Source organism: Ammospiza caudacuta, unplaced genomic scaffold (genome assembly GCF_027887145.1).
Source record: "Ammospiza caudacuta isolate bAmmCau1 unplaced genomic scaffold, bAmmCau1.pri scaffold_39, whole genome shotgun sequence".
NCBI classification, from domain to species: Eukaryota; Metazoa; Chordata; class Aves; order Passeriformes; family Passerellidae; genus Ammospiza; species Ammospiza caudacuta.
The window spans coordinates 2476060-2498338 of NW_026683124.1; the positions used below are offsets into that span (position 1 = coordinate 2476060).

Below are 22279 nucleotides of genomic sequence, written 5' to 3' on the forward strand. Positions count from 1 at the left end.
CCTCCCCACTCCTCCCTTTGCTTCGCCTTCCATTAATAAACAGTTTGGCTTCTTCACTTTGCCTGCATCCCTGTGGAGCTGAAGCACATCCGGGGCCCTGGGACACACTGGCCCCTGCTGCCATTCTCTCCCACAGACCCAGAGGAACGAGGGCAGGTCAGGCTGGAAAGGTCCCTGTGCTGAAGGCGCAGCTCCACAGCACTGTGCAGTTCCACAATCTTGTTGAGCACACTAAAGGCCAGCAGAGGGACAAGGAGCCTGTGTGTCAGGACCAAAGTCGTGTCTAAGGCCCTGCCATATTTGGTCCACTGTTGTGCATGACAACAAGATCATGAAGAGCAGACAATGAAGGAAACTTTATGGTTTAACTGGTGGGAATTTGACTGTAACTGGAAAAACTCCAGCCCAGAAGAGGAGATGTCAGGCCTGGTTATGGGCTGGAGGGATGAAAAGGACAAAATGCCCATCCTTTTGATGCAGGGGATGCCCTGAATGTGGATGGCCAGCCTGCTCCTCCCCCTGGAGCACCATGCTGAGATACCCTGAGAGCAGCCCAGTGCTCCTTGCTCCTCTCTGCTGACCCATGAGCATTTGTCTGCTTTCGGGATGGCCCTGGCTGTGTCAGGGCTGCTCCGTGGACACCAGAAAGCTGGTCCTGAGCCACTGGGTCCCAGCAGTGCCTGGCAGCAGCCCTGCATCCACATCAGGGTGCTGGCCAAGAGAGGCCCCGGAAGCTGGGGCGGCTGATTTGAAGCTTTTACAGGTACACACGGGATGGCCAGCAGTGTTACCTCAGGATACAGCAGTCCTGAGGGGCATCTCATCAGTCCTGAGCTGCCTGATGCCACCCACTCCTTGTGGCACCAGTTGCTTTCCTGTGGGATGTTCTACCTCCCCCAAGAGTGAAGAGGGAGCTGGAGAAAGAGCTTGCCAGGCTGCTCTGGATCCTTTCCCGGCAGCCCTGGTTGAGTGGAGAAGTCCCAGCTGAGCGCAGATGTGCCCATGGAGCAGCCGTGCACAGGAAGGCTCGCTGGCAAGGATGATCCAGGAACTACAGGCCTGGCAGCCTGGCTTTGCTCCAAGCCAGAGAAGGCCTTGGAGCAGATCCTCCTGAGTGCCATCCCACGGCACATGCAGGGAACCAGGGGCTCTGCTGGAGGCTGGGAAAGCTCTACGGAGGGACGGGCACAGCTGGGGCTCCTGGTGGGGAGTTGAGGGCTTCTGTGGGGGCGTTTAGGGGTGGTTGTTGGGGGGCGTGTTGGGGAAAGAGTTGTCTGGAAGGTGAGAGGTCTGGCCTGGAATTTGAGTCAGTTTGGAGGCAGCATCTGTGCTTTAGCACAGCTTTGGTTATGGAGGGCAGAAAGAATATCTGTGACCATTTGTTTTACTGGTGCTGTTTCTCCTGCAGGGAACAAGAAGGGAGAGTTGTACTTTATTGGCCACTTAGATATCTGTACTGGGGGAGGATTAGCCCTTTTGCCATCTACTCCTTTGTTCTGGTTACTCTTGTAACACTGAGTGGTCTTTCATTCCTTGACAGTTTTTAGTCCTTAAGAGAATTAGGAGATTATAATCCCTTCTTCAAAATCCATTTGCAAATCAAAGAATGGCCTTCTTTTTGGCTCTGTGTAGTGTTATGTTTTGTAAAGTGACTTCCAGTGGATGATGTTAAGGCAAATGAGTTGCTGCTTTGAGATGGGAATAAACATCCAAACCATTCCCATTCTCTGGCCATGGCTATTAATTGGACAAGTTTGCAAATTTTGGAACTACTTGAGTTGAGCAATGGGAAGTAAAGCTTTCCTGAAGTGAGGATTCTTAAATGCCCTGAGCCCACAGAGCAGGGCAGCATTTGCTGATGTTTCCAGCAGTTCCAAGAGATCCTGTGGGGCTGCCTTAGACACCTGGGCCCAGGGATTCCTTCCAGCCTGGGCCACTTTGGCTGGGCTGGGGGCGGCCCCAGGGCAGGTGGCAGTTGTGCAACGGCCCTGGGTGGCAAGCTGCAGCACAGTCACCGTTGCATGGAATGGAACCCGGTGTCCAAGGGACCTTTGTGACACGTGGGAAATAGAAGCTTGCCCGGGTGCTCAGAACAGCCAACGGGACACAACAGGACAGAGCAGTGCTGTGAGGAGCCCCCACACAGCACACTCGTTTCTGTCTCTCCCGGTGCTTTTCCGCAGCGTTATTCCTGCAGCTGAGCTCGAGGCCAGACTGCGGGACTCTGTGACTCGGAGCTTTTCCGAGGCATCTGCCATTCCTGCGGCCAGTGCCATCGACCGTGGGATTTGGCCACTTGAATCACTTAGGAGGAGCCTCCTGTCATTGTGGCAGGAGCCCTCAAGACCAGAGTGCAGGGCTTCCTGTCCTGCAGCCTTCCTGAGGCTTCCCTGTTGCAGGTGCCTTGAGGGCACAACTGCAATTGTTGACTTGACGATATCCTGAGGCATCTCTTTTTAAGGCGCCCTCAAGAACAGACTCTGACATGGCAGCCAGATTCCCCGGCATGTTGAAAGTGTTCAGGGGGAAAAAAAAGAGAAGCCCTGGAGCTGCCGCAGCACAACAGCCTGAAGATCCAGAGCAGATCCAGACACTGCAGGATGGTGAGTAGCAGAGCTGGGCCACAGGGCTGATGGGTACAGCCAGCTTGGCCCCATCCCATCCCATCCCATCCCATCCCATCCCATCCCATCCCATCCCATCCCATCCCATCCCATCCCCTGGGGAAATGCCCATGGACAGGATGAAACAGGGGCAGGACAGACACCCCACAAAGGCCGTGCTCTATCCCCTGGGTCATGCTGGGGCTCTCCCTGCCTGCGAGCGCAGGGCTGGGCTGTCTTCTCCAGGCTCTCCCGCAGCACCTCAGCTCTGGCTGTGCTCACTCTTTGCCAGATGCAGCCCTGGACAAGAGACAAGAGCAGAAGTCCAGCCGTGGCTGCTTGCACCAAACCCTGAAGGTACCTGCAGCCACCCCCACCTGGGCCTGGCCTGCTGTCCCTGCTCAGCCCAGCACCACGCTTGGAGCATGCCACGGAGCATCCCTGGCTTCCCTGCCCTTTCTTCTCCTGCAGGTGTTCCGGAAATTCCTGCGCATCCGACGACGTAGAAAGAGCGGCACCACAGCAGCTGAGGGCACAGCCCAGCCTGACTCAGGGCTGACCGAGCTCCAGGCAGAGCCTGATGTCAGCCCAGATTCGGCTGAGCGCTCACAAAACTCTGAGGCTGCAATGAATGAGGACAGGGCAAAAGCAGACAAGGCAGTGACTGAGGATGTGGCCGTCATAAACACCAACACTGCAGAGACTGAGGACATCTCAAATACTCTCACCAGGCCCACTCTCACTGGGATTCATGTTCCCACTAAGGATTTTTTCCAGGAGGGTGCTGTTCCTTCTCAGCAGCAGGTAAGCAGCCTGGGGCCAGGCCTGGAGGATTGCCAGGATTGTGTGTCCCCTCAAGGCATGGTCACTGGGCCCCCTCAGCCTTTGAGGCCAGCACAGTGTGGCAGGAAGGGAAGCACTTCTTGGGGGAAGCTGAGGAAGTTGCTCCCTAGGAGAGCACTCAAAATCTACCCCATGCCTCCTCCAGGTGCCAGCCATCGTAAGAAACCTCCACCAGACTCTACTGTCCCAGGGCACTGTGGATGCCAGGCTGCAAAGGGACATTGTGAGGCTGGCTGAAGCACAGCCTGCTGACGTGGTGCTCACCCTCCTGCGCTGTGCCCCAACATGTGACAGGTACGGGGCCTACGTGCCTGGAGAGCTCAGGGCTCACCAGCCTTTAGGGCCCATGGCCCTGCACAGCCTGTGCTATGGGCTCTGCCAGACAGGCACAGAGGTCCAGGACCCTCGGGCCCTTCTGTTTCCCAAGCCTGCTGCCAATGCTCCCCCCCTGCCCCTCAGGGCACCGGGGCTCTTTCACCTGCACTCCCACAGCTGCACAGGGCAAGGTACTGTGACTGAGATGCCCCTGACACAGAGCTCTGATCCCACAGAGCTGCTGCAATCATATGGAGAACCATTGGCTCGTCACAACCAACAATGGAGAGAGTGCGTCCAACACTGCTCCGTGTAATGGAGGATTGGCCACTGCACAGCGAATGCACCTCTGATGGGGACGACAGGGACGTTTTTGCCCTGGCTGTGAGTTTCTGGGCCCATGCTCACCCCCAGGTCGCCTCTCCAGTAGCTCTCAGTCCTTTCGGTGCCGGAGTCACTGGGCTGAAACCTGGTCTAGGGGCAGGCTCAGGGGGCACCAAGCCTGATGCTGCCCCTCCTGCATCTGCCCTTGGGCCCTGCCCCATGGATGCCTTGGCACTGAGCGCTGTCTTGGGCTGCTTCTTTTGCAGGCAGCTCTGGTGCTCTGGGTGACTGTCCAGGTGCCTGAGTGCAAAAAGGCCATGATCCCTTATTCTGAGCAACTGTTTGTGGCACTGCTCTTTCATATTGTCATCACTACACAGCAGATGCCACCAGAGGAAGTTGATACCTTCTGGAGAGCATGCCAGGAGGAACACCGCCTTCCCACCAAGCTTAACAGGTCCCAGTCTGTCGACGGAAGGAGACCCAGACATCCGTTGATCATCATAGGCCCAATTTTATTGATCAGTACGGCGGGTTAAATACAGTTAATAATAAGCTTCATACATATTGCAAAAGTTGAGCTCAGGATTGGTCAGCTTACATATCAGCATCTACACCTACTTCTACATTCCTATGGTTCTACTTTTGATACTTTCTACATATTCTCAGGATATATTCAGGAATATCTCTACTCCCTTTCCGCATGTTGCTGCAAGGTCACTGCTGACCTTTCCTTTTAGCTTGCTGACTGCTGGCTTTTCTCTTTCAGCTTAACCAGCGGCATTATTTCAGCGTGGCCTTTCTCAGCTAACCAATTATTAATAAATCTCTCCACATTTCCCCTGTTTTCTTCTTGCGCAAGGAGATTAGTTTGCCATGTTTTTGCTATTGTACGCTGACCATATTTTGAATACAGTTAAAGATACAAGGCAAAATAAGCAAAAACAGTAAGATTACACTCAGCAGGCCTATAGCATAGATCACAAGGTTCCTCAGCCACGGTCCAAGTCCTAAGCCTTTAAGCCATTCGTCAATTCCTAAACCGTCTTCTTCCTTAAGTTTGTGAAGTCCCTGTTGCAATTCTTTTATCTTAGTGTGAATGGACACCGAATGATCAGACAGATTCATGCAACACATTCCCTCAAACTCTTCACATCCATGCCCTTGTGCTAAGAGCAAAAAATCTACAGCAGCTCTATTCTGCAAAACAGCATGGTTAACACTTTGCACATCTGCAGTTAACATGTCTAAAATTTGTGATGTCTTGTTCAACTCATCCCTTGCCCAGCATCCTAATTGTTTTGCTAAATTCATAGCTTTATTGGCAGATCCTCCTGGCATGATAGTTGAAACCACCACCTGTTTGAATGTGCCCCAAAACCGTGGATCTCCTGTCTTGCTGCAGTCTAAGTCATGTATGCTACGTTTTTTCCTGTTTGAATTTTGACTCAGCTGCATTAGCAAGGACACATTAGGGTGAAACAGTGACAATTTTCCCAAATAACAGGGTCCACCCTGTGGTTTAGCTGGTATGCCATTCCACGCCCTGTCTCCACAAATCAAAAATATTCCTGAGGGTAATTTCATTGGTGCTGTGATATTTGTGCCATTACACTGATTGTAATGCTGTGGAGAGAATTCACTCACATTCAGGGATGAATCTAGGGTGGCCCATGTTTCTTTAGGTTGGTTTAAATTCTGAGCACCCAAAAGTCTGAAGCTAAACCATCCACCAGCTGTAGTGTTAGATACGCTGGCATTTGTACTTCCAAAAAGATCCAATTCCTCAGGAGGAGAATGCAAAGAGGTGTTAAGTGATTGGATTAGTAAGCATTGACGATAGCCATCACTCTGACCTGCAGTATACCCTTGTTGCACTGGCAAGGTGATGTTTGACATGTTAGACATACATAAGGTTTGGTTGTTTATCAAACTGCAAAATTCTCCAGGAGACCACACCGGAAGTCCCACCAGGCATGTTCGAAATGGGTTAGTGACTCCTCCAAGACTAAGACAAAGTGATGATTGGTTAGTTTGATTAGCAAGTGTCACCCATAAATTTTCCCTTGGTTGACTAAAGTGTGTTATTCCTACTGCTTCACTTGCTACAGCATTGAGCAGTATAACAAGAACAAAACCTCATTTTTCTTTTTGCTTGCTTTGCTTCTCCCTTTCTTCCTTCTGCTTGCGTTGTTTTTCCTTTCTTCGCTGTCTTTTCCCTGGTTTGTTTGATTGTCTATTGTAGGGCTGAGTTAATTTTTGAATGTACTGATCTAATTCTAAATCAGCATCCTTGCTCACAAGTATAGCATGACGTAAGTTTAAAGGCAAATCAGCTTTACAGCGAGCTGCTATGATGCGTGAGGCTTTAGTAATTTCAAATACTCTAAGGTTTTCCTGCAACTTCCACCTAAGATATGCTATAATCACTTGTTCTGCACTCTCAAAAAGCTGTAATCCTGTCCGTCCTGGCAGGCCAGTACTTCGTTCAAGAGCTCTAACCCAGAAATAATTTCGAATCCACCTTCCAGAACAAGGGTTACACCATAAATCCACTGACCTCTGTGAATACCAATAAACCTGATTACAATCTGCACAATGCAAAGCTACCCATGCATAGCACTTATCATTATCCCTTTTGCAAACATAACAAGGAACTGAATATAAGTAAGGACCAGTATGAAATTGTGGTTCTTCAATCCAAAGCAACCAATTCAATGGTGGTGATCGCAAAGCCTCTTCTGCCTTTTTACTATATGAGGCTAACAGCTCAAGGTCTCTCTTTAACACAAGGCGTATCTTATTTCGTAATCGTAGTTCTTGTTCGTTATCCTCCTCAACAACTATATCTTCCCGAGGGTCCCACCACTGTAAAAGTGTTCTAATCATAGAAAATTAATTAGCAATCACTGATACCCTTATTCAAATGAGACCCTTCCCCTTTTGCCTTCTTTTTCTTATCTGTCTTTAATCTTGCTGCTCCTGATTTCACTGGTCCTGCCACTTGCAAACTCAATTTTTGCAATTTGTCAATGCAGCAATCTAATGCTCTATCAGGATCCCCTTTGAAGGGTCCTACAATTGAATGCTGTGTTAAAGGCACTAATTTCCTACACCTTATAGAAACTATACGTGATTTACTTTGAACCTTAATTCTATTTACAATACATTGTACTTCCCATCGATAATAAGCAAGAATTTTCTGTTCAGGAGACTCATAAAGATTTAAAGCTATATATGCATTTTGCCCTGTTTGTCTCCTTAAATCATCTTGCCAGCTTTTACCCCACGTGTGCTCTTGTTCACAAGTATGACACCACAAATCCCACAATAGTGATTGTTCTATCCAAAAAGTTCTTTCACAACCCCCACAACGTAGGGCTATCCAGGCAGCACAATGTGGATTGTAACAGTCAAGACAATGTAGTTTCGCTGGATTCGTTAAATGAAAAGTTGATAATGAGTCAATAAAACCAATCAGCTCCTGGGCTGTCCAATAGTGACGTGTCAGTGCTCTGTCCACCGCTTCCGAGTACCCCTTCAATTGTAACAGTAGTGGTTGTAGGACTAGAAGCAGTTTCTTCCCCAGTCGCTCCCTGTCCTCCTCCGTAAGGCGATCCACCAGAGGCTGCATCAAAAACAGGTTTAGTCCACTTAGCAGGCACCCACAAAGGCCCTGTAGGTGAGGAAACACAAAGATACCCCCGACCCCAATATAATACTTTTGCAGGTTTTTCCCATAATCCTGTACTCAGGTTCTTATACTTAACCCAGACCTCTGTTTCCTTGGTATTTTCCTGACCTGACCTCGGATGATGTTTCATTGCAGGGGGGGTATCATCTTCCCCAAAAATGCATAAATGGTTAATCACATACAAAACCTTAGCCAAACATGCTTGTGGATCTGCCAAATCTTGATGTTTTTCAATATACTGCTTAAGGGTACCGTTTGCTCTTTCCACTATTGCCTGTCCAGTAGGAGAGTGTGGAATACCTGTCACGTGCTTAACAGACCACTGATTCAAAAATTTCCGAACCCTAGCACTTACATAAGCTGGACCATTATCGGTTTTAATACTCTTTGGAACTCCTATAACAGCGAAACAACTTAACAGGTGTCTGATAACATGTGTAGCTTTCTCTCCTGCCTGAGCCGTAGCCCATATGTAATGACTATATGTATCTATGGTGACGTGCACATGCTTGACTTTACCAAATCTGGCTATGTGTGTAACATCCATTTGCAATTTCTCATTTATTTCTAAACCTCGAGGATTAACCCCGATGCCTAGACCTATCCCACCATTATGATAACTACATGTTGGACATGCTCTGACAATGGCCTTGGCTTCTGACAAACTCAGCTCAAAGTGTTTTGCTAAACCTCTTGCATTTTGATGATATCTACTATGTGCTTCTCTGGCCAATGTGTGCTTGTCAATAGGACAAGAATTATCAATGGGTAGGGTAACCAATTTATCTGCACGTTCATTCCCTTCTCCTAAACCTTCAGACCACTTATGACTCCTAATATGAATCACAGAATATGCTGCATTTCTTTCTCGTAAAGCCTTCCTTAACTGTATCAGTAACTCATACAATCGTTTATTATTCACTTCCTTAATTGCTGCTTCCTCTATTCGTTTGGCTACTCCTGCAACATACATAGAGTCTGTGACCACATTTAAAGGCTCCTGTAAGTTGGATACCGCCCATACTACTGCTAACAATTCCAAAGTTTGTAAGCTATCTGCAGGGTCTGCTGTGAGGAGTTGATGCTTCCATTGTCCCTTTTCTTGCCAGGTAACAGCAGCACGCCTTGATTTCTTTCCTGCATCCGTAAAAGCTGTAATAGCTCCTTCTATGGGGCGTTCTTCTCTCAAAGGTCGAGTAATCCAGTTCCATTCTGTCATCCATTGCAAAACTCTAGGCACTAATTTACTAGTCTCTACTTTAGCAGGTGACATCAATAATGCTTCTTGTAAATTCTTTGAATTAATCAAGTACCAGTCCAAGGTTTCTTTTTCCATAGGCAATCTAATAGTAGCAGGTTCTCTACCATCCACTTCAAGAATTCTGAGACGCCCCTTTTTGATTAATGCAGCCAATTGTTCAATTTTTGAAGATATTGTTTTCTTATGTTGCAGTGGTGGTGACAACCATTCCAACACCCGTATCTCCCCCGTTTTCTTTTGCAACTGAGAGAGAGCACCAAGCAAGTGGCAAGGGCTATTCCAGATAGTAAGGTCAATGGGGTGGTCGAGTTGTCGACGAGACACATACCCTTGCTGTACACAGTTACTAATTTGCTGCAAGGCAAGATGATGCTCCTTTGTCAGGTGTACAGGAGTAGTAGGGTCCACGCCTTTTAACAAAGGCCGTAGGGCTTCTAGTAAATGATTTGGTATTCCCACAATAGGCTTCAGCCACTGTAAGTCTCCCAGCAACTTCTGTGCATCATGTAAAGTTTTAATGTCCAATTGTAATTCCAATTTTTGTGGTATTACTATTTGATCCATCAGAGTCCATCCCAAATATTTCCAGGGCTTTGTAGCCTGAATTTTCTCTGCAGCAATAACAAGTGAATATGCAGCAAGAGTATTTTTAATGGTTTCAATCTGTAAAGAGGAGAATGGCTGTTGCTGTGCAAACAAAATATCGTCCATGTAATGATATATTATAGTTGCTGGCCATTTGCGACGTAGTGGCTGTAAAGCAGCATCAACATAAAGCTGACATAAAGTGGGAGAGTTGCGCATGCCCTGCGGAAGAGACATCCATTCATCTTTTATCCGGTTCTCCACGATTTATTGCTGGTAAAGTGAAAGCAAATCTCTTCATGTCATCAGGATGTAGGCCAATAGTGAAAAAACAATCCTTTAGGTCAATAATTAAAAGTGGCCAGTGTTCTGGAATCATAGCTGGATTTGGAAGACCAGGCTGTAAAGCTCCCATTGGTTCCATTTGGTCATTCACAGCCCTCAAATCGTGTATCAAACGATATTTCCCTGATTTCTTTTTGATTACAAAAATAGGTGTATTCCAAGGGCTTGTAGATAGTCGTAGGTGCCCTTTTGTATATTGTTCCTGTACCAATTCATGGGCATGCATAAGACTCTCCCCTTTTAATGGCCATTGCTTAACCACCACCGGTGTATCTGTTTTCCAGGTGAGTGGAATGGGGAAAGTCCAAGCAATGGCAATTACCCCAAAGGGTGTTGATTAGTTAACACCACTCCCAATTGTGTTAAAATGTCCCTTCCAATTAAACAAGAAACTGTAGGAGGCAGTTGAACAATTGAAAACACAGCAGATATTTGTTGATTCTCAATACACACAGACAAGACGGCGACCTGCTTGCCAGTGTAAATCCTCCCACTCCTGTGAGCATGTTTGATGAGGGAAATAGAGGCCAGTGTTGTGGCCATGCTTCTGGAGAAATGATGCTAGTATCTGCTCCTGTATCCAATAATCCATAAAGGGTAATGCTTTGATGCCCATAAGTAATTCCAAGCTTTTGCTTTGGTCTATTTTGTAAATCCACAGTTAAAAGTGTAACACCAGTAGAGCCAAAACCTTTTTCATCCCGTGTTTGTCCCGTAAATGATTGTATTCCTGATGTCATTTGTGACAGTGGTACCAATTGTGCAATGCGTTGTCCTTTTGTAATTTTAATCGGAGGATAAAGGGTGTAAGCCATGATTTGTATTTCCCCAGTAAAGTCTGCATCGATAACACCAGGCAAAACAAATAATCCCAACATAGTTGTAGAAGAACATCCCAGCAATAATGCTCCACATGTTTGTCCATTTAATATAAGAGGACCCTTTACTCCAGTGGGTATCCTCTCAGGCCGGTTCGTCATTAGTGTGACGTCTACTGCTTCTGATAAGTCCAAGCCGAGGCTCCCTGTTGTTGCGGGTTGCAGACAGGAGGTAGCAACGATGTTGCGGCAGCAGCTGGTGTCTCCGATGACACGGCGGCAACTTGCGTCTGTCCCTCATTGCCGCATCGGTAACACTTGATGAATGGTCTCGAGCCTCCTTACGTGACCACCAGTGAGCCGCTTCGGAGAGGAGCAAGAGCAGCTAACACCTGATTTTGAGTAGACTATGCTTTTGCAACCCTAATCCTAATTCCTTTTTAAGGCTACTACTATAAATGCCTGTGAAGCTGTTGGCATTAATGCCATTCACTCTAATGCTTCCTCAATAGCCCAATTTGTCCCTAAAGCAGCTAACACTCTTTGGGTTGCTGGATTGCTATTTTGCAAGGCACACTACTTCAATAGTGTCCTGCAACACCAGCCCGATCTATAGCAGTAGCTGCTCTATCGATAAAATTTCCAAATGATTCTTCTCTACCTTGTTTAATGCCCATATAAACCGGTAACCCTCCTGGCTCTTTAACCATGTCTATTGCAGCACTCACTAACCACATAGACTCCCTAAGTTTATCTTCTCCCGATATCATCTGTGCCTCTGTACGTAAAAATGCCTCTAAGCCCATCAGCTCCTTTACTGTTACTCCATGTAATGGGTCATGTGCATTAAACAACAACTGCTGATGCTGAGTGAATATCAACCGAACTATTCCTCTTAAATCATTAGGACATAAAACCTGAGTATTAAAAAGATAATCTAGCATTTGCTTAACAGGTTCACTTTTTACTCCAAACTGACTAACCGTAGAACGTAGCTGAGTTAACAGCTTCCAATCTAAGGGAGTATATTCTGCTATATTATGCGTAAGGTTCCCCTGTGCATCATAGTGTGGTGTGTATGTAACTGGGCATGCAAGACTAGAAGCTATTTCCACCGCCTCACCATCCCCCATTTGCATTACTTCTTTCGCCAAAGCAGCCCAAGCTTCCCTCCTCTGTTTAGCCATCTCCCCCCATGGATCACGGTGTGCCCCTGGGATGGGATCTGGCTCTTTAAGGGTGCTATGCTGCTGGCGCTTCGGTGCAGACACCGAGTTTTCGCACGGGGAAGGCAGTGAAGCAGAGGCTGGCTCGCGCGGGGGAAGCAGGGGAAGCAGCCCCCCCGCTGGAGCTGACAGTGAAACCGGAGCCGGCTCAAGCTGAGACGGCCCACGGGGGGCAATCAGCCCCCCTGCTGGAACCGATAGTGATACCGGAGCCGGCTCACTCGGGTGACGCGGCGGAGGCAAAGCCGGTGGCGGAGGCGAAGCTGGCTTGCTCCCACTCCCACCGTCCGACCCGCCCGAAGCCGGTGGCGGAGGCAAAGCTGGTTTGCTCTTACCCCCACCATCCGACTCGCTCTCCCCCTCAGACAGGAAAGGTGCAGACGGTTCCACTGCGCCTATAGGAAAATCTTCCACACTACTTTCCTGGGGACCCTTAGGCATAAGTATCTTAGTTACAGAAGGTGCCAGGGGATCATCCTCACGACCATACCCTATATTCCTCCTATAAGCTTCTGTTGCCCTTTCTGCTGCCTTTCTCTCAGAGACCTGCTGCAGTAATGTGTTATACACCACCCGCCATAACTTCCCGAATTTCTTTGCTGACTTATCATCGTCCAACACTGTATCCCACAATATTTCCCCAAACTTCTTCCACTCTGCTAGCTCATGAACTGTATGAGGGTTAGAAAAAATACCCTTAGCATGGCCATAGGCTAATAACCCTGGTAACTCCTTTTTTAAATCTATCCCTTTTATCCCACGCCGCTCTAAATAGGCGGTAAATAAATCATATGCCGCTTGCCTATCCATACCTATTAATCAGCGCGCGCTGTTGCAGCTCTCCAGGCTCCCGCGGCACGTATTGGCTTAAGTCCACCGTTGTGAACCTTAAGGGTGCTTCAAATTCCGGCACCGTCCCTGCTGCCGGGACCCAAACCCAACTTCCCGACTGTGGCGTAATCCCTTTTTCTTTTAATCGAGAAAAAGGGCAGAGATTCGGTTATGCCCGCATTCTCCACCATTTGTCGACGGAAGGAGACCCAGACATCCGTTGATCATCATAGGCCCAATTTTATTGATCAGTACGGCGGGTTAAATACAGTTAATAATGAGCTTCATACATATTGCAAAAGTTGAGCTCAGGATTGGTCAGCTTACATATCAGCATCTACGCCTACTTCTGCATTCCTATGGTTCTACTTTTGATACTTTCTACATATTCTCAGGATATATTCAGGAATATCTCTACTCCCTTTCCTCATGTTGCAGCAAGGTCACTGCTGACCTTTCCTTTTAGCTTGCTGACTGCTGGCTTTTGTCTTTCAGCTTAACCAGCGGCATTATTTCAGCGTGGCCTTTCTCAGCTAACCAATTATTAATAATACTCTCCACACCACAGTTTAGCCAAAAAGAAGTAGCAAAGATGACTTTGATTACAAGTTATTTGCAGATATTGCCCAGCAGTTTAATGTTTCTGAAAGCATGCAGTCATCAGTCTCCACACTGCAGCCTTGAGCTCCTGGTTCCTCAGGCTGTAGATGAGGGGATTCAGGGCTGGAGGCACCACTGAGTACAGAACTGACAGGACCACATCGAGGGATGGGGAGGAAATGTTGGGAGGCTTCAAATAGGCAAATGTGGCTGTGCTGATAAACACGGATAGCACAGCCAGGTGAGGGAGGCAGGTGGAAAAGGCTTTGTGCCGTCCCTGCTCAGAGGGGATCCTCAGCACAGCCCTGAAGATCTGCACATAGGAGAAAACAATGAACACAAAACAGCCAAATACCAAACAGGCACTGACAGCAAGAAGTCCCACTTCCCTGAGTTGGGATTTGGAGCAGGAGAGCTTTAGAATCTGTGGGATTTCAAAGAAGAACTGGCCCAGGGAATTGCCATGGCACAGGGGCAGGGAAAATGTATTGGCCGTGTGCAGCAGCGAATAGAGAAAGCCACTGGCCCAGGCAGCTGCTGCCATGTGGGCACAAGCTCTGCTGCCCAGGAGGGTCCCGTAGTGCAGGGGTTTGCAGATGGACACATAGCGGTCGTAGCACATGATGGTCAGCAGATAAAACTCTGCTCCAATGAAGAACATAAAGAAAAAGAGTTGAGCAGCACATCCTGTGTAGGAGATGTCCCTGGTGTCCCAAAGGGAATTGTGCATGGCTTTGGGGACAGTGGTGCAGATCATGCCCAGGTCAGTGAGGGCCAGGTTGAGCAGGAAGAAGAACATGGGCGTGTGCAGGTGGTGGCCGCAGGCTATGGCGCTGATGATGAGGCCGTTGGCCAGGAGGGCAGCCAGGGAGATGCACAGCAAGAGGCAGAAGTGCAGGAGCTGCAGCTGCCGCGTGTCTGCCAATGCCAGCAGGAGGAAGTGCCTGATGGAGCTGCTGTTGGACATTTGCTGGGGCTGCACATGGGGACCTGTTCATGGAGAAAGACAGTAAAGACTTAGGGGAGGTACCTGTAAACAAAATCATGGCCATTTCCCATACATCCTCCTTGGTAACACACAGACATGGTCTTTAATGTTTAAGAGTTCTCAAGTTTTCTTTATAAGCTCCCCCCATGTCTCTGCTGGTTGTTTTGGATATAAAAACATAAGCATGTCTGAGGCCCTCAGGGAGAACAGAGTGAGTTCCCTGGGTCAAGGAGATGAATGCAGACTGAGGAGAGATGGTCTGTCATTCTGACCTGTTCAGAGTTTCTTTGGGCTTTAAACTTTCGCAGGTGAAAGGTGACCACCTTCTTATGCTTCCCTTAAAATGCCACCACCTACTGCTGGGAGCAGGTGCATCCACCACAGCCCAGCTCCACATTTGTAGCCAAGGACTCACTTTGCTCATTTCACCAACCCAGCAGCATTTTCTGTGTCACAACACCTCTGCCTTTCCCCATCAATCTCATAACTCAGAGATGCTCTAGGACAGGTTTGCACCCTGGATTGAAGCTCCCAGCATGGACTGAAATCTCAGGGAGACTCCCAAGTGTCCTTATGCTGGCATTGGATTGAGGGAGATGCAGCTCCTTCCCTGGCTGCACTGACAGCATTGCCCAGAGCCGGGCACTGGGGACAGCGTCACCCTGAGCCAGCTGTGCCCCCTGCCAGAGCCCCCAGTGCTGGGCAGCTGCTCCCAGCCCTGTGTTCTGCAGAGGGAACTGGGCCCGGGGCTGCAGAGCTGCCCCACGGCTCTGCTGCAGCTCTGCCTGCACAGGAGGGGCTGCACGCCTTGAAGCCCCAGCCCTGAGGGCACAGGCTTGGCTGGGGGCACAGGAGGGAGGGGGCTTGTTCAGAGGGAGGGGCTGCACTGGAGTGGAACCTGTGGGCATCTCTAAACTCTCCCTGCCACAGCATTGCTGGGTTTTGTTTTCTCTCCTTGCCTGATCTTCCCTCTGCTTCCTGGAGATTTCCCTCCTGCAGGTGTTTCCCTGTGCCTGATCACTCCTTGCCAGCACTCACAGACCCCAAATCTCTGTGAACTTATTGATCACTAAAAGTAACAGTTCAGATGTCTCAGGAATTTGTCAAAATTCATAATCAAACTTTAATATTTATCTCTCCTCCCTCCCATTCTCCACTAGTAGGAAACTGAGTACAAAGTATTAGGAAATGTCCTTTTGTTTGCCAAAATCTTTATCTTGGAAATATTGTATGACTGATCAGAACCCCTCAGCATTTTAGACCTTCACGAGCATTTCACCTCCCCTGCACCAGAAATACCCAGAGTTGCACTCACAGAGTCTGTAGGCAGTGGGATGTTCCAGCTTTAGGAGTTCACTGCAGGTGCTGCAGCTGCATTTTCCTGCAGCCAGAGGTTCCTGTGCCAACGGCTGGCAGTGATTCTGCCCCAGGCACTTCTCAGCTCCTTCCGAGCCCTGACTGATTGAAGCTCTCTGTGCCTCTGTGCTGTGCCCAGGATGGCAGCAGGCAGTGCCCCAGCCCTGCTGGGCTGGCAGAAGAGCTGCTCATCAAGAGAAATGTGCTTTTGAAGCTCCTCTTGGTTACCAGGAGCTGCCTCTGTGCCAGGAGCCCAGCCCAGCTCACCAGCACAGACACAGCACTAGGACTTTAATGAGCCTCTGGGGCTTTGTGCTCAGGCCCTGAACATCAGTCCCTGAGAGGGAGCTGAAGAAACCTCTCCAGAACTCCAAGTCAGAATCCAACTCCAAACTTTCTTGGACTTTTAATGGGTCCCACTGAGGAACACAAATGAGAAAGTGTCCCCAGGCCCCAGGCAGAGCAGAGAACTGGAGGCAGTGACGACAGGTGGGGACAAAGAGAAGCCAAGTCTTGGTGCCCTGGGGCACAGCAGGGTCTGTGCCACCAAGGGCTGTGAGGAGACACCTTGTCCTGAGGCCCTGGGGCCTTCTGGCACAGCCCCAGCCAGGCTGGGCACTGTCAGCCCCTTGTCCTGCCCTCAGCATCCCCCTCTAGCCCACATCCCAGTGGCCTCAAGGATCTGCTGGAAGGAGTCCCTGGGGAGCCTTGCTCAGGAATGGCCCTGGGGGCTCCTTCATGGTCCCTCTAGGGACTGCAGGTTTTTGAAAGGTCTTTGGGTTTGTCTTTTGCCTTGGAGTCTCTGAGAGGTTTGTGCAATCATGGCCCCAATTCTCTGCTTTAACGAGTCCCTGGAGAGCATTGTACTGACACTCAGTGGGGCTCATTAATGTCTTTAGATACTTAAGGTTTTTAATGTTCTTTATGGATTTAAGAATACTTTTAGGTACTTTTAAGAATTTCCTTGCCCACACTGAGTCTCTGAGAGGTTTTTGTGCCATCCTGACCTCCAGTTCTCTCCTCCAAGGAGTCCATAAGGAGCCTGTGTTGGGTATCTTCCCTCTTTCTCTTTTACTACCAAGATGGAACTAAAAGAATTTTGTAAGACTTTCTAAAAGCATCCAAACAAACATGAGACAATACAACAACAGCTAAGAAAATAAATGTCCTGTTTTAGATAGATATCATCCAACCCTTTAGTCCCTTGGATTGGAAGAGTTCATTGACCCAGTCTTTGTTTTCCACTTGAAGCTTCTTGAACTCTTCATTCAGTACTTGAATGCTCTTGGGGATTGACTCCCTGTGGCTGGAGGGGTTCATGCAACACATGCCCTCAGAGTCTACACAGCCATGCCCATGTGCCCAGAATAAAAATTCTATCGCTGTTCTGCAAGGTGGCATGTTTGATGGTCTCTGTGTCTGAGAGCAGGCCACTCAATGTGAGGGAGTAGCATTGGTTTGCTTACTTAACAGGCACCCAAGATGGTCTGATTGTCCTAAAGCTTTAGCTGCAGCCACCCAAGGTAGTCCAAATTGGGGGTACTATGATTTGAGACCTGGATTAAAGCTTGCAAAGCCATCTCTTTGATATCATCCACTACCTCTCTGGGGACACCTGCTGCTTGATCATCTGGTCGGCTTTGCTGTCCTTCTCAAGCTAGATGGTTGATTGCCAGATCCACCCTTGTCTCATTATTAGCATAGTCTCCTATTAACTGATTTAGTATACACTTCCATCCCCCTTTCCACAGGTTGTATTCTGTAGGAGACAACAACATGGTCATAATATATTTTAAATCACAGGGAGTTATGATGTGCTGTAAACATGGCCCTCATTAGGCCATTAAAATAAAGGAAGTCCTTCCTATGGTCTTTAGCTGCCCTACACAGATCCTTGATTTCCCTGTAAACCAATGGCTGATACCTGGGATTCTGCCCCCTTCTTTCATAACATACCGGGGGCAATGAGGGGTTTTGAGACTCTTTGCCAGTGTCCTTCCTTAACTGCTTCCTTCAGAATCCTTTCCTAGGGACCTTCTGGGGTTGAGGGGAAAGGTGGCTCTGGGGAATCCAAACTGTCTTCCGGGGAGGAAGAATAACTTGGAGGAGAAACATTTGGATTAGAAATAGTGTGACAGGTGGGTTTAGTATCTTTGACCATGGGATTATATTGTTGCCGGAGGGTGAGGCAAAGGGCACTGCCATTTTGTCAAGTGTTGGGGAGGAAGGGCCTTGATTTACGATGGCAGACTTCCGGGGTAGAGTTCTGGAGGCATTGCCCAGGGTGAAAGTGGAATGATTGACAGTAGGGACATGACCCACAGTTGTGGGGATGGAGTCTGGAGGTTTGTTCAGGGCAGAAGAGAAGGTTGCGGTTGCAGGAAGTGGAGGAGCCAAGATGGAGGGAGGATGATCCGGCTGCCAAGCCACGTTCAGGCTCCTTCCATCTTAAGTCTCCAGGGCATGATATTCCAAGACCACGAGGCCATTGCCATCTTGGACCATTGTGGAAGGTCTGAGAAAGGCATGTTTGAGGGAGGTCCTGAGTTAGGAGTGACCAACGGATTGAGTTTTTGAGACATTGCTTGCTGGTGAAGGGTCTCAGGGATGGTATGGAAGATGGGAAGCATGTGGGCTGCAATGGGCTCCCTTTTGATCGAAAGGTTGTACAGTTTAAGTCCCAGTGAGTCCTAAAATTCAGTGGTATGGATTTCATCAGCAAAGGCATCTGGAAATTTTTTAATGATCCACCTCATGACTGATTTTAATTTGTTCTTTGAAAATATTTTGTCACGATTTGTTAGAATTAACTTAAAGCATCCATATATGCTCCTTTCTACTTTGGACATCTGGCTGCCCATTTTTCTCCTTCTCCAACTTAGGGGCAACAGCCACCAGAGCACACCAAATCAATAATGGGACTTGGGTGCATATTGTAAAAACACAGTGGCAAAATGGGCAATAAATGTCTTGCATTTCCCCAAACCCACCTGAAATCCTATGCAGGTGAAACCATTTTTGCCCCTGCCGATCCCGGGCCGAGGTTCCTCTAAGCAACAATGAATCCGCCAGGCCTGCACAATCCAAAATCCTGGGGAGCACTGACCTATCCATCAGCTAACCCCAGCTGACATGTCTGTCACAGGGAGCCCTGAATGTCATCGTCCCTGTTCGGGTGCCAAATGTCACAATGAGGGTGGCTGCGACAAACCTCTCTGAGTCCCTGACTTCAGCAGGGCAAGGGTGGCAAAAATGGAATGAGTGGGTTCGATGGAGTTTCCCAAAAAGAACTTTAATTACAGGGTGAAAAAGAATAAACATGGAGAAGTCGAGCACGGTACGAGGGGCAGTATCCTAAAACCTGAGACAAAGAGGAAGACACAACATAGACGCTTGGGCTAGAAAACTAGAACAATAACCATATAGAAGAAACAAGTAACCAGTAAACCAATACAGGAGTAGAACTTGGACAACTTAGCATAACAACAAGAAAGGCTTATTGGAAAAGTCTCAAGCTCAACCTAAGTAAATCGAATGATTCCTAGAACTTGAAACTCACACCCAGTTCTTCCAGGGTAAAATCCGTCTCACTCTGAGTTACAGCTGGGCTAACTCCCACACCGCTGCTTTGCACTGGCCCCTCGGGACCATGCGGCCAAACAGAGCCACAATGCTGTCCTTGGTTCCACAAGGCTCTGCAGTGTCACAACGGCCCCTTCATTTCACAAGGCTCTCAAATGTCACATTGGTCTCCATAGGAAGGAAACCACAGAGCCCCAGTGTTTCAGGAGCTGATGAACGGCAGCCATCAGCAGCCAAGGCAAGCCTGACCTGTCTGTCCTGGCAGGTTTGCTTGGAGCAACCCTTGGATATTCAAAATTATGAATGCGGAGTCCTAATTTAGAACATCTGTGCCTAGAAAAGAGAGATTTTTTTTTCCATACAAAGAAAAGCACACAGCCCTTTCCAGTGTTTGGAAAATAGATGAGTGCTGCCACTCAGGAGTCAATGACCGGCCACACTTGTCTGTCCTGGCAACTTTAGTCTGGCAGCAATCCTTGAATACACAGATTTTTGCAGGTGGAATTGGAATTTTGGCCATGGATGCCTGGAAAAAATGGACAGTTCTTTTTCATAAAAAGAAAAGCCCAGAGCCCCAATGTTTCAGGGGCAGATGGGAATGGCCTTCAGCATTCCGATGTCAGGCAGACCTGTCAGGTGACCCCTGAGAAGCCAAGGCAGCCACACCTATTTCATGTTCCCTTCCTTCCACAGGGCCCTGCAGTGTCACAATGGCTCCTTGCTTCCATGGTGCCCTCAGGTGTCATAACGGTCACTTGATTACACAAGTCCTTAAGGATCTTAATGGTCTCCATGGTTCCACAAGGCCCCACAGTGCCATAATGGTCTATTGGTTCCATGAAGTCCTGCTGTGTCCAAGGGCCCAGTAGTGCAACAATGATTCCCTTGCTTCCACAACTTCCCATAGTGTCACAATGGCCCCTTCCTTCCATGACACCCTGCAGGGCCACAAGGGTCTCCATGATTCCATGGGGCCTTGCAATACCACAATGCTCTCCATGGATCTACAGTGCCCTGCAGGATCACAATGGCCCTTTGGCTCCACAAGGCCCTGAAATGCAGCAATGGCCTCTTGGTTCCACAAAGCCCTGCTGCTTCACACTGGCCCCTTGGGACCGTGAGGCCCAACTGGGCCACATGTTCTTGGTTCGAAAAGAACAGAAAGATGTTCTTGGTTCCATGAGGCCCCAGAGTGTCACAGTGGCCCCTGGGATCCATGGTACCCTGCGGGGTCACAATATTCCTCTTGGTTCCTCAAGTCCCTAAGTGTCACCATGGCCCATTGGTTCCACAATGTTCCGCAGTGTCACAATGGTCTCCATAGGAAGGAAACAAGTGAGCCTCAGTGGTGCAGGGGCAGTCACCAGAAAAGCAGTCAGCAGAGGTCAAGTTTAGCCCAACTTGTGTCATCCTGGGTTTTTAAGATTTTCTAAGCCTTCTGATTTTGACATTCTTGTAGTGAACTTTCTCACACAATTTCTTTAAATAATTCATTTTTTCGCATTCCTTTTATGGAGGAGGAGAGAGTTGAAGGGCTGTTGGTTTGACCAGTATCATTGGAGAGGTGGCACTGTCACCCTCCAATCCGCTGTTACTTTTGGAAAACTATAAATGTTGGAGTCAGAATATAAACTTCACTTTTTTGCTTCACCTTGAGAACAGTGATGTGTGCTTCTGTTCTTTCCTGTCCTCTAGTGACATCAGGGGAGTGCCAAAGTGTACTGCAGCCTAGGCTGGGGCAGAGTCTAGATTGCTGGTGAGGTTTTATTGTCACCCCTCTTTGGTGCTTTGCCTGCTGTTCTTGTGGTGATGGCAACCTCTGTGGGTTTAGAGGAGGATTCCCTCATTTTGGATCTCTGGAGGGGGGGCCCTGGAGTGGAAACAGGTTTCTATTTCCTGGAATGATTTTGACCGATTGCTTCTATGTGTCCGAGAGTGAGGGCTCTTTTTGGACTCTGCAAAGCCGTTCTCCAAGGAGGAGTTGTCTCTTGTGAGGGTACACCTCATGGAGGCCCTCTTTGATGATTGCACCGTAGACGTGGGATCACTGCTGGTGCAGTGGAAAAAGTGTGAGGATCTCTGGCGGGGATCTGGTTCTTGTACCCCTCGGAGTTCCCAGTGGAGCCCTCCTGTCTTGGACATGGACGAGGGGAAGTTTGAGTTTCTGTGCGATGTGGAGCTCTCTCCCCACCCTGGGACGGTGTGCTGAGGGACGGGTCCAACATGGGGGATGGCAATTGTTCCCCAGGGGTGGATTTGGCTGTGCCAGGCTCCCTTGTGCCGCTCTGCAGTGATGCGGCTCCACGGGCTGCACCTCTCTTGGCACCCCTCCACTCCTCCATGTCGGGGACAGGGCCCCACGCCGGTCTCATCCTGTCTCAGGCATCTTTTCATTAAAATCCTTTCATTAGGATTTTTCCTCCTAAGCTGAGACCTTTGAGCAACAAAGTGTAAACAATGTTGATCTGCTGCTGTGCAATGCAACAGGTGGATCCATAATAAGTCTGCTGTGGATGTTTGGATTTACTGACCACTCACGGCAGAGGTGCTCTTGCTCTCTGTGGCAAGGAGGATTGTGATTGCAAACCATGTGAGGTGTAATTGTAATGATGCTTGTAGGGGGGTCATAGTGGCTCTGCCTGGTTTTCCTACTGTCTCTTAGATGATGGAGGCCTGTGCGGACATCATCCCCTCGGTTGGAAGTTGGCTGCCGTGGCTGCTGCTGTGCAGCCAGTCTGGGCAGCACCGCAGGGCGGGCGGCCACAGCAGGGGACTGCACAGGCTGGCAAGAAGCAGGGGAAGAAAGCACAGTAGTTCAGATTTCCCATGTTCTTATGTGGTCGGTGTGGTAGGTCGAATCTCATGTCCAATATCTGCAAGGAGACTGTTCATGTTAATGGCCAGGCTT

At 48.7% G+C, this 22279-nt stretch overlaps 1 protein-coding gene and 1 pseudogene across 1 annotated transcript; one reads left to right on the forward strand and one right to left on the reverse strand.

Annotated features, from left to right (window-relative positions):
- LOC131571824 (zinc finger protein 345-like) overlaps window positions 1–22279 on the forward strand; it is a 527132-nt pseudogene that overhangs the window by 166303 nt on the left and 338550 nt on the right.
- LOC131571879 (olfactory receptor 14J1-like) lies at window positions 13480–14412 on the reverse strand. Its single transcript, XM_058824634.1, has one exon. The coding sequence runs from the start codon at window positions 14410–14412 to the stop codon at window positions 13480–13482; it is 933 nt and encodes a 310-aa protein (XP_058680617.1).

Excerpts from the sequence above, each read along its gene's own strand:
- LOC131571879 (XM_058824634.1), bottom strand. The coding sequence starts at position 14,412 with ATGTCCAACAGCAGCTCCATCAGGCACTTCCTCCTGCTGGCATTGGCA.